The 14,237-nt window shown below is 46.2% G+C and overlaps 1 protein-coding gene across 1 annotated transcript in view; it reads right to left on the bottom strand.

Annotated features, from left to right (window-relative positions):
* Nucleotides 1-1,062: 1,062 nt before the first annotated feature.
* Nucleotides 1,063-14,237, bottom strand: part of LOC144123121 (cytochrome P450 3A24-like) — an 84,439-nt gene continuing 71,264 nt past the window's right edge. The window contains exons 13-14 of the mRNA XM_077656023.1: nucleotides 2,248-2,413; nucleotides 1,063-1,187 (exon numbers count right to left, since the gene is read on the bottom strand). Coding sequence (XP_077512149.1) covers nucleotides 1,110-1,187; nucleotides 2,248-2,413 — 244 coding nt within the window. The 3' untranslated portion in view covers nucleotides 1,063-1,109. The remainder of the gene's footprint in view (nucleotides 1,188-2,247; nucleotides 2,414-14,237) is intronic.

Here is a 14,237-nt window from a genome sequence, read left to right as displayed (position 1 = left end):
AGGGCTGTGCATTTATACTTCTATCGCTGTCGTCGAATACCAGAAAGCAAATAACAAATGCGTTCGGAGTGAGTGTTGCGGTCGACAGTCTTTTTGAAAGGATCTGTCGCTCTCAGCCCGAATTGTGTGACCATGGAACTAAAGGATTAGTTCCGCTAATGCCGCGCAACAATGAAATACAAATGCAAAACAGGAGATATACTAAGACCAATATTGGGAGGGCAAAGCCGAACTTCAAAGACATAATCCGTAAATACGCAGGAAAACATAAGTTCCGCTTTTTTCGTGGCCGGCCAGCAACTTAGGCTAATAAGGAGCCCCGCCGAAACTGAGAAATGTGTCCTTTCTGCAGTGACGCCTTCAAAACCGGCACAAACAAGACATTAGCGAACTTTCGACCCATTGATGGACACGGTTTCCGGGGCCTGCCCGCCATGGATTTCTGAGGCATCTAGGCAGCATGTGTGCATTGTGATAAGGTAATGATGAGAAGCTGGTAATTGAGTGTGATTAATAAACACAAGGAATATTCAGTGATGTTGGCATCGGAGATGCGCTCCGGCATTTCGCACGTTATTCAAGAGCAAATAAGGAGCAGAAAAGAACTTTAACGTTCGTGGTCATGTGCGTAAGATCTGTTCTTTCTTAGTATGTGACGTTTTTTTGTCACACTTGTATGACACAATAACCTTACTGCGTATTCCCGTAAGCAATTTTTTATATTGTATCTTACTATGTGGCTTGGTATTTTGCCGACGGGTACATTTAAAAGCCTGCCGTAATGCTTCAAGGGCACAGCAGGTAAATTCGTGAAGATTATGAGGTGGAACAATGCTTCAGCGTTCATTTATTTATTACTCAACAATTAATATACGTCAAACATACAGCCCTCTAACTGCTCTTCTCTAGCTGTTTAATAACCAAAAGGCATTTTCAAATTTAGCAGAGAAACCACCTGAAAACTCTCAATTTTTTTTAAATCTTTGTTCCCGGTCATATTTCTCACGACAGTACATGAAAAAAATAAGCAAGTTCGTGTGCGCAGCGTGTTTATTTTTTTCTGGAAGAAATAAAATCGTGCTGAAGGATATACATGAAGGTAATGTGTATTAGACGTGCTCGAACTTCATCCACATTGAGTTAGGCAGTGATGCAGTGAGGAAACCGCTGCGAAGTTTGATCAGGTCCTGCGGGAAAAGACGTTCACCATGTTCATCACGAAATGATGTGCACACGCGTCTGAGCGTACAACTGCAAAATCTCCGCGAAGTCTCCACAACTCACTTATGCTGTTCCAGGTTTGCTGTGTTTCGTCCATATTTGCCTGTATAGCAGACTATTCGTTTAACAATCGTTTCGTGTTGAGCATGGAACCAGTGAAATTTCCTTCCTTTCTGCGTCTTCATACAGATGCATAAGAAACAATAGCTGGCATGTACGTTCCTGTTTGGTCATATGTTCTAGGGGAATCTTCCAAGTTGGAGTTGATTTGTAAATAAACGAGTGTTTGCCCACGTGTTCATAAATAAGGAAACCTTAAATTTAGACCCCCCAAGTAAATCTGCAGGCAATAATTTGCAGGCTACGGGCGCTGAGTTCCATACGCATGAGGTATGTCTGTCTTTCAGAAATTTCGCTTATCAAGGCTAAACAGCGACACCGGCAGCGGAAATCCAGCTTGACATCAGCTTTGTGTTCAGCACGGAAACTTAGCGGTGCTGGTAAATGCCTGACTGATTCTGTTGCGCCGTATATATCTGCATGTATGTGTATATGTATCTGCAAGAATGTAGTATATAAGGACTGCCCCCCTCGTGAAGGTTCGTTAATTTCTACTTTATGCTGCGAATTACTCACTATCTTTGACTAACTCTCTGTCCTTGGAGAACCACTTTGAATCGAGCTCATATTACTGTAGATATGAATTTGCAATGGTCTGAAAGGGCTCAGAACATGAATTTTCGCTATCACTACGCAATCCTAATCACCGCTTCGAAGTCAACTGAACGTAATTCGCTACTTGCAAAATGCAGCTCTATATAGGGATAAATTCGTGAACTCTACGCAAATATGCATCAAGATTTTCTGGATGCATTTATTTTTGTGAGGAGGTTTAAACGTGTGGGCATGTTTCTGATTTTAGAGATTTCGCGGAGAACCGGCCGATAAGAAATCTCGAGGAGTAGCCCTTACATGCACTCTGAATTAGCAGGTGGGCACAGAGCAAAAAGAATTCGTGTCACTCACTGGGTGACGTTCTTGGTCCACGTGCACCCTGAATTTTGATAGGAGCGTAGCGAGAGCCATCTTGATGTTGAGCATTGCAAATGCACGGCCGACGCAGGCACGAGGGCCGTGGCCGAAGGGCAGAAACGAGGTCGGGTGGATGTGGCGCTTGTTCTCGTCGTTGAACCTGTGCATGCGGGAATAACCAGACATCAAGCAACTTATCACGCAGCCTTAAAGATTCGTTTGGCACCTAACGGTTGCTGAGCCACATCTGGCAAAAGTAAAAACGAAGTATGCTTCAGCAGGGTGAGGAAGCGAAAGAACACGAGAGTTTCTAGCCATCTGCTTAAACACTCCTTCCCTGGCGATATGCAGACAACCGCTCATAAAATTGCTTTTCTCACTGTTTTCTGCGTAGTACCTACAACACCGCCGATGTCCGGGGGTAACGTCTTTTATGCGGGTAAAAAGCAAGCTGAATCGCGTGCTTTTGGCGGCAAGCAGTTCAGAAATAATGCGATGAGAGCTAATCTTTGAAAGGTTCTGATCATTTTTGGACTTCCACTCCAGTGTTATCGAACCGCAGTGTTTATCTAAATAAAAAACTGAAGGGGACACTAAACTTCCCGCTAAAGCGTATGACCATATAGCGTTAGTAGGTTGTGCCGCCTGTCACGGTGGAAAGTTTGCTCGCGATCCGATGAGCAGGATGTGATGACGTCACAAGGTCACGTGAACTAGGTTGCCTACCCAGGTTACTTCTCTGAGGATTTTTCGCTCACATCGGCGGCGACGACGACGCCGTTTCCCGCTGAACGTGACCCTTAACGCTATCGCTTTAATGCATTTCTTCTGAAGGAGTCTTTGCATTATGCCACCTTTATGAACCTGTTGGTACCATGCCCTCTTTTAGTAAAGACTGTTCAGCGCTTATTGGACGAGTGGTGCAGCGCGCGCACAACATGGAGCGTCTTTGACTTGTCACTGACCAAGGAGCCGAAAACAACAGCGATGTATTCGGATATTTTTAATTTTTTTATTCTTTATTCAAGAAGAACGCACAGCGCAAGGGGCGTTATGGCAGGGGGCAAACATTGGAAAAAATTGGAGGCGACATTTAAACTCCGCCTCAAGGGTGTTACGCGGTAGCATTAATGGGTTAATGCGCATTTACCCAGAATTGGCCATTCTCTACGTAACATTCACATATTCCTGGGAGTCCTCATACCACTCATGGCACAGTGGTGCCGAGGTTTAGTGATGCGCCGTTGCCCAGCGATGGAAGGTGCTGCCACCAGTGGGGCTTGTTCGACCCAGGTTCCTCTTCGCAGGCAACCTCTCGCAACCAATCATTAACTGAACTGCCGCCTGCCGCGATGGACAATTTGCTCACAATCCGGTGGACTGGTTGTGATGACGCCGCAAGGTCGCGTGACCTAGATGGCCGATCTAGGTTGCTTCTCCGGGGAGTTTGCGCTCACAACACCGGCGCTGACGACGATGGCGGATTTTCTGCAGAATAGCAGTCGTAACGGTATCACGGTGAAAACCTCTACATTCTTCCAGCCCACCTTATCCGCAGGTAAGTCATTGCAATCTTCAAAGATCCGAACAAAGAAACAGTTTTAGAAAAAGATTAGTCCTCGAACTTGGCAGATGTGATCTTTTCGAGGAGAAAGGTAGTGTGGGGAATGAAGACATGAGGATGCAGAGATGCACGTTTAATATGGGGACTTTCCCCTATGGCGTCCCCTTTGGTCTGCTTTCCCGCGATGCACCCTGCAGCAGCCTCACCTCGAGGAGGGACGCACTTCGTGATTATCCTTAGTTAGTTACCGTAAATAACAAGGAAGATCGCCGGCGTCGTAGCGACACGAGCGCCACGGACGGCGTGACTGCTTCGCGCACGCGTGTGGAAGATGACACACTTTCTTCGGCTGGGGAGCGCGGCGCGTACGGACCGTTCGGCGAGCGCTCCGCTCTTCGCCAGGGAGGCGAGGAAGTTGTGGGGGGAACGTTCTCCCGCATCTCGGTGCGTCCGGCTTCGGCATTTCCTCGTGCCAAATCGTGGGCGAACGTTCGCTCGTAACTGTGCTGGTGAGTCGGACGACCTCAACTCCTTAGCGCATTTTGTCGCCAGCCAGCGTTATTTTTGTTGTAGCAATAAATTCCTGTTTGTGTCAGCCAGAGTGCCGTTGCTTTGTTCCATCAGAGCAAGGCCTGCCGTAGTTGGCGAGTGCTCAGCAGAGCGCACGGTCACAAGGTGGGGTCCGGGTGGCTTTGATCCGTGTCAGCCGCGGTTGAATGGGGGAAAACGTATTTATCCCCCTATTAAGACCCCACATCTGGCAGCCCAGCCTGGGGCCCGCTCTCGGAACACTGGACGAGTGTCTGTTCGGTTCGAGGAACGTTCTTTGTCCGGACTTGAGAAGTGCCAGGCCTAGCGTGAACTTTGATCGCTAGGACCTGCGGCATGCTTTCTTGAGTGCGAGGTGTATTGCCCGGTAGCATGCTTCAACTTGCCAACATGTTAAACACATTTTTCTTCAAGCTTTCTCTGGAGTATCATCAGCACGAGAACCAGCTGGTCCGCGTCGAGGGAGCGAGAGTTGCCGAGACCGAAGCGAGTGAATGCGGAAGCCACGTGTGTGGTCCGAGTTTTCTGTATTATTTTCTTCTACTGTCTCTGTTTCGACTCTGGGAGTCGCGGCTCCGGAAGCCGGGTGACCTGGGGCCACGAGTGCAGCCACAAGCTCGCTGGTATTACAACTCGGCACCGGGCGCTCCGAAACCGTCCGATACGGTGGGCGCCGACCACTCAGAAGCTGCTTCATGCTGTGAGTGGGGTAGGACCGCCTCACCGAACTGGTGTCTCCTCGCGGCTGCGTGCACGTAATCCTTTCCGAGTCTTTGTTTTGTTGACGGTAGTTGTCAGAGGGGTAGCGTTTGGTCTAATGCTTTTCGCAGCTGCTTGCACGACGTCAGAGAAGACACGACCACAGTACCATGGTACTGGGAGGGGCACACTTTTCTGCCCACTCGTTTTTAACCTCGCACGAACTGAGCAGTCTCGTTCAACTCAAGAAAGCGATTTGTTCACTCGAACTTTGCGTTTTGCACAGCCGCCCGGCACGTTATGCTTGCGAGATCAGCATTGTGCCACTAGGCCCTTGCAGACGCCGTTTCCCCTCCAGTGACCTACGTAAAAGACACGCAGAGAGCGTTTCGGCAATCTTGCAGATCCAGCGGAGCCACTCAGGTTTGTGTCCTGTGCACATCGTCTCGCTGTCGCCTGCTGCGACGGAGTGGCCTGTGTCCAGTTCGGCGCATCCATCCGGAGCAGTTGTGGCGAGAGTAATCAGCAGTCACCTCCGGCGGCTGTTACCCTGGAGACTACTGCAGAATCCTGGCCAGTGGTTTTCAACCGGCCCTCTCCTCCCGGACTTGCGAACACGTTGTCCATGGGCCATGCGAGTCGTCCAAGCAGAGACCTTCACGCCACCTACGGAACACTGCGGTTGTATTGCGTGGACGCTGTTGGCGTGACCTCCGTTGCAAGACCTGCCTCATGTGCATGAAGACCAGGAGAATCTTCCATAGAATATAATTTCAGGCGCGCAAGTCTATTTAAGGTTGGAGGGATGTGGAGACTTTCTCCCACGACATCCCCTTTGATTTACTTTCCCGCGATGCACCCTGCAGCAGCCTGGCATCTTGGAGGGGCGCACACCGTGACTATCTCTAGTTAGTTACCGTAACTAACAGGGGAGGGCGTCGCAGCGCCACGAGCGCCACGGACGGACTGCGTGACTGCTGCACGCACGCGCGGGGAAGACGACACGCTCTCTTCGGCTGGGGAACGTGGCACGTACGGACTGCTCGGCGAGCGCTCCGCTCTTCGCCAGCGCAGAGAGGAACTTGCGGGGAGGTACGTTCTCCCGCATCTCGTCCTGTCCGGCTTCGGAGTTTCCACTTTCCCTAGCGTGGGCGAACGTTCGTTCGTAACCGTGGTGGTGAGTCGTACGACCTCGATTCCTTAGAGTATTTTGTTGCTATCAAGCGTTATTGTTGTAGCAATAAATGCCTCTTTGTGTCAGCGGAGTGTCTTTCCTTTGTTCCATCAGAGCAAAGCCTGCTGTGATCGGCGTGCGCTCGGTACTAGTGCGCGATCACGGAGTGAGGTCCGGGCGGCTTTGAACTGTGTCAGCCGGGCTTAATTGGGAGAAAACGCATTTAATCCCACTATTTAAACCCCACAAACTGTGACAGATACAATAAAAAATTTCAGCCTTTAGATTTTCGGCGTTCCCAAAGGGACACGCAACGAGCCAAATTATTTCTTTATCAGAGTGACACTCAGAAACCGATCGTCTTATTTGCTCAGGATAAACCTGCAAGCAAGAGAATGAATTCTCTCAAATGCATTAATGTGAACAGGGTGTAATACTATTGATCCCACACAGTGAAGCATACTCAAGAATGGGCCTGGAATGAGCAGGATATGCGGTCTGTTTCATCATCTCACTTATGTTGTTTAGATTACGTTGCAAGAAGCTGAGAGCTCGGCTAGCGCTACTAATTATACTGTTAACGTGAGGTGTCCACGAACCATGTTCTGAATAGAGTACTCAGAAATATTTGTGCGTAGATTCTGTACTTACAAGATATAAGTGAAATGAACATGAATAAGTTAGTTTGTGTTTTTTTTTCACGTGAAGGAGACAGGTACACAGTTTTTTTCATCTTCAAGAACATTTGGTGTTTTCATCATCATTGTTGAACATGCTTCAGATCATAAAGCCACTGTATGTGATCCGCTTCTTAAGGGACTTTTGTGTGCGAAATGCAATCATCGGCGAACAAGCGAATGTTAGACAGTATGAATGGAAAATGTTACTGATATAAATTAAAAACATAAGTGCCCCAAGACAGAACCGAGAGGCACTACCGACGTGGCAAAGAGCAAATATAAGTTGAAGCCGTTGATTACCACTTGTATTTTTGTGGTAATAAATATCCCTCAATCCATGCATAACCCTCAGTGTCTATGTTTAGCCCTTTCAGTTTTTGTATCGATATAGAATGATAGGAGAGTTTCAAGGATTTCTGAGATACAGGAAAATGTAACCAGCTTGACATTTTCGATCGAGTTCGGAAAGTATATCATGTTGAAATTCAATCAGTTGCATTGTACAGGACAACGCCTTTCTGAACCCATGTGGGTGATTACTAAGAAACCTGTAGAGATGCATTTAATTAATTCCGAAAACAATGTGTTCAAGGATTTTACAACAGAAGGTTGTAAGCGAAATAGGCATATAGTTTGAGACGTTAGACTTTCCTTTGCTTTTAAGAATAGGTACGACAATTGCAATTTTCCAATCATAAGATAGCTTACCCGCTCAAAACGACGTAGGCAATAATTTGACGACGATATTTTACGTAGAGGAAACGTACTGCAGCAGCTAAACAATTTTTTTAAAGCTCTCGGCAAAGATACCATCAAGGCCGCAGGCTTTTCATTCATCAACATTTTGAAGCAATTTCACTGTACCGTTAAGAGAGAGCTCAAAGTCGACTATGAGAACAGGCTGCAAATTTTAAGGCTGCAAGGCAAGGTTGTCACAATGCAGAAATAATGACTGGAAAGTATTGTCAAACACCATAGCCGTCTTATAATTTTGGTAACAACACGACATTCTTAATCGAGAGAGGGGAATATTATATTATTTTTCGCATAACGTTTTATATATTTGCAAAATATTTTGTTAGCATTTGTAAACTCTAGGGCTAAGTCATGAAAACACTTAACCCAGCACTCTTACCTGGAACTTACAAACTAACGTTAAGTACTTCATTTTCTGAAGGCATTCACTGACTTTGTTCGGCGATATTGCGCGAATTACCTTTTTTTATTACGCTAATAGGTAGGTTGGCCAACCCCAAATAAAGATCGCACATACTCACTACAGGGGAGTGGCCAAGACAAGCCGAATTAGGGGGCCAGTGATCCATGGCTTCTTCCAGTTTCTTTTGTTTCGAAGCCAACATTCCAGGCATACAGTCTCATAAATACACCCGCATACTCCCCTAAATGCTTTCGTTTAAACCGGACATCACGACAGTAGTCATCAGTGATAGGCCGATCTGTGCCTTTTAACTTCTGTCCTTTACAAAATAGTTGTCTTCTCACTGAAGTTAAAAAGCAGCATGATAACTGGCTTTGTAGAGTCAGGACTCACTGCGGGTTGATTCAGGGATGATGCGCGGATCAAATCTGCCATCAAGGTGTTGGGGAACGTAATGTTTTGACAGTGCCTGATCGATGCTAGTGACGGACGGAGTGGGCCGCGAGGTTTGATAAGACCGCAGGAGAAACGCTTAGAAACAGCACATGCAAAAATAAAGTGGCCTCTCTGACAAAAAATACTGCAAAGTACGCGGTAGGTTCTTGTTCGAGCTGAAGAGCGGTTACAACTTCATTGGGATATATCACTTCACGGGATGTACAACACCACAGTCACCATCATCCCCACAATCACCATGAAAAATATCACTCAACATTCATATTAAGGGAGTGAAACCTTATTGTTTCAGAGTTCATTGGGCCGCGGAAAAAGTCCGAATTATTGAAAGGCCCTAATGAACGAACGGTCTCGAAAAAAAAAAAAAACTACGAGAAGCCGTCCGCATATAGACGTACATTTATGAAGTGAAACCCTGGACGATATTCGCCAGCTTTTCAGACAACTGCAGGGAAACGACGGTTTTTCACCATCCCACAAGATGCTTTACTCCTGAGCTCACTGTCGGGAAATTCAATCAGGAACTAACTGCTCTCAGACGGTAAAAGCCTCCACGGCCTCCTCCTCCGTGCGACGCGGGGGGGGGGGGGGGGGGGGTGGAATGTAGCCGCCTCACAAGTGGGGTAATCGTGCGCGAAAATGCCCGGACTCATTAACAGCGAATAGCTGTGAGAAACGCGCCGTCCCGTTGCGCAGAGTGTACGGAAGAACCACGTGGACGGATGTGAGGGAAGCACGCGCCTGCGTGGGAACAGCGAGGTGCCTGCCTTCTGGTGCAGACATTTCGAGACCAGCGACCCGTCAACGAGTGTCCGAAACTGCACAGAACTCGACCCAGCTGGTTGGTGGATGAGCAGATGGGTTGCCATTGCTGTGTCTGGAGGAAGCCTCACAAAAGGGAGATGAAACTATGCGGTTGCACTGCTGGTCGTTCACGAGAGTCCTTCAACGGGCTTGTAGAATATCGCCTGCATACACGGGCTTGTAGAAGTGCACGGGCTTGGGCACGGGAACATTGCAAGAAACATGGCTCCTGACTTCCGCTTTGCTCCGATGCAGGTTACGCTCACGCTCTTCTTCACCTGGCTGATACCGGAATCGCTATCTCCCCCGTGCCCATCAGCTCAGATGCTACCACCGCCACTGCCTGACAATGGCCCCTTCAACATATCTTTCATCCCTGCGCACCCGATGGAATCGCTCGCCTTCGGCCGTTCAACCCCATCGACAACTGCATCATCGCCCGCAAGGAATTTAAGCTGTGGCCTCTCCGTCCTCGGATTCAGTGGGCACGGGAACATTGCGAGAAGCATGGCTCCTGACTTCCGCTTTGCTCCGATGCAGGTGTGTACGTTTTCCTTGTACGCTAAAAAGAGCGATGACATCTGCTTGCTGCTGTTCCCGTGCCCAGGGGTGCTGTGTGAAACTGTGTGCGATTGCTTTTCTATGGCTTTCCTACTCTTGTGCTCCGGCGACATAGAAACGAACCCCGGCCCCACCACTCGATCCCTATCAGAAATTGAATCGCTCCTCGAAGACCCTGCACAACAGATTACCGTAATTTTTCAACTGCTCAAAGATGTTCACGCCCGCTCATTGCAAAGTTCGAAGGGACAAACTGAACTGACCGCAGATATTAAATCCATTAAGGCTGGGCAGGAAAGCATCGAAACAAAAATAACTAACATTCAGAAGCGTTTGGACGAACTAGAAGAGGAAGGGAAAGTTCATGACACCTTCAGCCATTAATTTGCAGGCATGCAAGAATCAGTTGAACGCTCAACTTCGCAAAATAACTTTTTACAAAAACGCCTAGATATATGGAGGACAGGTCGCGCCGCGATAATTTGATTTTTCATGGACTGACAGATTCATCTGAAACGTGGCAGCAAACTGAAAGCACGCTGACCAATATACTAACGAATGTTCTTGACTCGCTACCAAACGACCCATTTCAGCGTGTTCATCGTTTAGAGATATTTTCCGCAAATAAATGCAGACCCATTATTGCCAAGTTTACCAACTACAAAATAAAAGAGTTAATCCTATCACATCGCAATGATTTCAAGGAACACAAAATTTCAATAAGCGAGGATTTTTCACCCGCCACTCGAATTGCGAGACGGAAACTTATCGAATTTGGAATCGGCCATCCGGTATCACTCAAATTTCGCCTTCGCTACAATAAGCTATACATACGTGGCAAATCCTTCATGTACAATCCTTCTAACGACACAATCGATGAAATCGAGCTGCCATCTGAACACGCGCCCCAAGGATGAGTCGCTTCGCCACATGGGGCGCCCTAGAGGCGCGAGAGAAACAGTGGTAATTCATCACCATCTGATGTTATGATTCTTTATACTAACATCATAAGTATCTTGAGTAAGAAAACTTCTCTTTCATCGGCAATCGACACCTGTTCTGCGCATATCATCGCACTTACTGAAACTTGGCTATCATCTCAAATTCACGATAACGAACTATTTCACAACGCTCACCGCTTCGCAGTATATCGCAATGACCGAACTAATCAGCGGGGAGGCGGCGTACTCCTTGCTATTTCGAAAGACATACCGTCATCATGCATCTACACTAATAGCGTCTTGGAAACTGTCTGGGCATCAGTTACTCTCGACCATCAGAAAATAATATTCGGCGTATGCTATCGTCCTCCTTCTTCTCAACGCTCGTTTATTAACGACCTTCATGACGAACTTAACATAATACACACCAGATTTCCATCTGCTTCCTTCTTTTTACTAGGTGATTTTAACTTGGTTTACCCTGCCTCCCACCGTATCTCAATTTTCATCCGATGCCAGTGATTTTCTTGATTTATGCTCCCTTTTTTCACTTACCCAATTAGTCACTAACGCTACCAGAATCCCTGTCAACGCAGCCAACACTTTAGATTTGATACTAACAAATCGAGCTGACTTTGCTTCAGCCATCACCTACTTACCTAATTTAAGTGATCACTCTCATTTTCAACATTAACACTGCCTGTCCTAAACCTGCAAGAAAGAAAAAAACCATACTAGATTATATTACAGCAGACTTCGATGCCATTAACAATGAATTATCAGCTTTTACTCAAAACTTCTTCAGAAACATTGACGATCGCTCTGTGCAAACTAACTGGGATATGTTCACGGCCAAAGTTCACGAACTAACTCAGAAATATGTTCCAAGACGCACCATCACTTCTAATCCTCAAGCCCCATGGTATCCCGCCCATATAAGACGCCTATCTAACAGAAAAAAGCGCCGATATCGCACAGCCAGGCTATCACCATGTAACGCTCACTGGGACGCATACAAGACTGCCGCTGATGCCTATAGAACTGCACTTAAGCAAGCAAAAGATAACTTCCTTTCTAACACTTTACCATCTATGCTGTCTACCAACATTAAAAAATTTTGGCGCGTCGTCAACCCGCATACCGAAAAATCTATTAACTTAACGGACACGTCAGGTGACCCTATTCTGGCTCATTTATGCGCATCAGAACTTAACGAAACTTTTGTTCAGAACTTCCCACGCACATCAAACACCAAACATCCCGTTCCACTCCGGTATAATTTCCCAACTATGCCTCAAATTGTAATCGATTCATCTGGCGTTGCTAAACTTATTGATGCCCTACAATTTCATTCATCGCCCGGTTTTGACTCCATTCATGCAAAATTAAAAAAAAAATACATTTGTCTACTGTTCCTTAACACTGAAAAAAATTTTTCAGCAGACTCTCGATAGTTCCATTCTGCCAACACAATGGAAAGTCGGGAAGGTGGTTCCATTATTCAAATCAGGAAATAGAACATCCCCAACAAATTATCGCCCCATCTCGCTCACTAGTACTTGTTGCAAACTATTAGAACATGTAATCTTCACTAACCTTGTGAACTTTCTCGAGTCTAGTTCGTTTTTTACACCCGCACAGCATGGCTTTCGGAGGTCATTTTCTTGTGAAGCCCAACTTGCCAGCTTCACTATCAAACCACCATATTTTAGATCGCGCATCAGAAGCTGACTGCATTTTCCTAGATTACTCGAAAGCATTCGACAATGTATGTCACCGCCTACTATTTTTAAAGCTAACCCAACTGAATATTGACTAAAATGTTCTGAAATGGGCTGAATACTTTCTTCTTAACCGATCGCCGTTCGTTTACGCTAATAATTTTAATTCACCTTTCAGCGAAGTTTACTCGGGCATGCCACAAGGGTCAGTGCTTGGGCCCCTTTTATTTCTTATTTACATCAATGATCTCCCTTCCATTGTATCATCTAACATTCTTTTGTTTGCTGACGACTGTGTTGTATCCCGCGAAATAAAATCCCCCGACGATGCTAACATTATCCAGCGTGATCTATATAACATTTCTCTTTGGAGTAATGAATGGCTAATGGAACCTAATACCAATAAGTGCAAAATTACGCGAATATGAAGAAGTTCCAGCTCTCTGCCTGTTTACTACCAAAATAACGTTGCCTTGGAAGCGGTTACTTCATATAAATACCTGGGTTTTCATATTTCTGCTGACCTTAACTGGACGCGCCATATTCAGTACATTGCTAACAAAGCTAACCGCATGTTGGGCTACGTGCGCCGTAACTTTTCCAAAACTCCATCTGCTTTGAAATTATTGCTTTATAAAACACTAATACGTTCTAATCTGGAATATGCCGCAGCGATATGGGATCCGCAACATGAAAAACTGATAACTTTGCTTGAGCTGGTTCAAAATAACGCTGCTCGTTTTATCCTGTCCAACTTTACCCGACCGCAAGTGTAATAAGCATGAAAGCTAATCTTTACCTCTTTTAGCATCCCGCCGGCAGACAATTCGTTTGAGCCTTTTTCATAAAATATACCATCACCCCACGCTTCACGATTCCCTCATTTCGCCCCACAGATACGTGTCAAACCGCATTGATCATCGTCACAAAGTTGGCATTGAATCATGTAACACTAAAACGGCATTTCAGTCTTTCTTGCCTCGTACACCACGTGAATGGAACCGCCTTCCCGCAGATATCGTCGACATAATGGATAACCAGCATTTTCGTTCTGCACTAGTTAACATTGTATAACAGGAGAATGATAATACTTGTTCTGTAATATGCATTGTATCTATTCATGTATTTTTTGTTACCACTCCCCTCTTTAATGCCTTTGGCCCTGAGGGTTCAATAAATGAAATGAAATGAAATTGTCTCCATCAAAATTCGACCGCCGCGGCCGGGATCGAACCGGTGTCTTTCGGATCAGTAGCCGAGCGCCGTAACTACTGAGCCAGAATTACCGTGTGTGAGCCCAGCTGTGTCCAAGTTTTCGAGCTTCCTACAACAGACATCCATGGCCGTTGGCTGGAACAGCGACATCTGTCCGCATACCTGGATCCCTAAATTACCGAAGATCGAACAATGTGTCACTTAATACTATTATCAACACTGTTATCATCAGCAGTTATGCTTTTACTGCCTTAGGTACAAAGATTTAGTATTATAACAAAAAGTGAAACAACAAAAATGGGACGGGAAGAGGAAGAAGCTGGCAACTGTGCACATCGTCACTTAACCATGCACATGCCAAATGGAAATAAAAATTAACGTTGCTTTAGCTTTGGTTAAACCGAGTGAGAAGCGGCAGCTTCACGACGGTTTAGCCTGGAAAATACAAAAGAATTGTTCAA

Source organism: Amblyomma americanum, chromosome 3 (genome assembly GCF_052857255.1).
Source record: "Amblyomma americanum isolate KBUSLIRL-KWMA chromosome 3, ASM5285725v1, whole genome shotgun sequence".
In the NCBI taxonomy this organism is placed as follows: domain Eukaryota; kingdom Metazoa; phylum Arthropoda; class Arachnida; order Ixodida; family Ixodidae; genus Amblyomma; species Amblyomma americanum.
The sequence above is the reverse complement of the archived record's forward strand: the minus strand, read 5'-3'. Positions and strand labels throughout refer to the sequence as shown.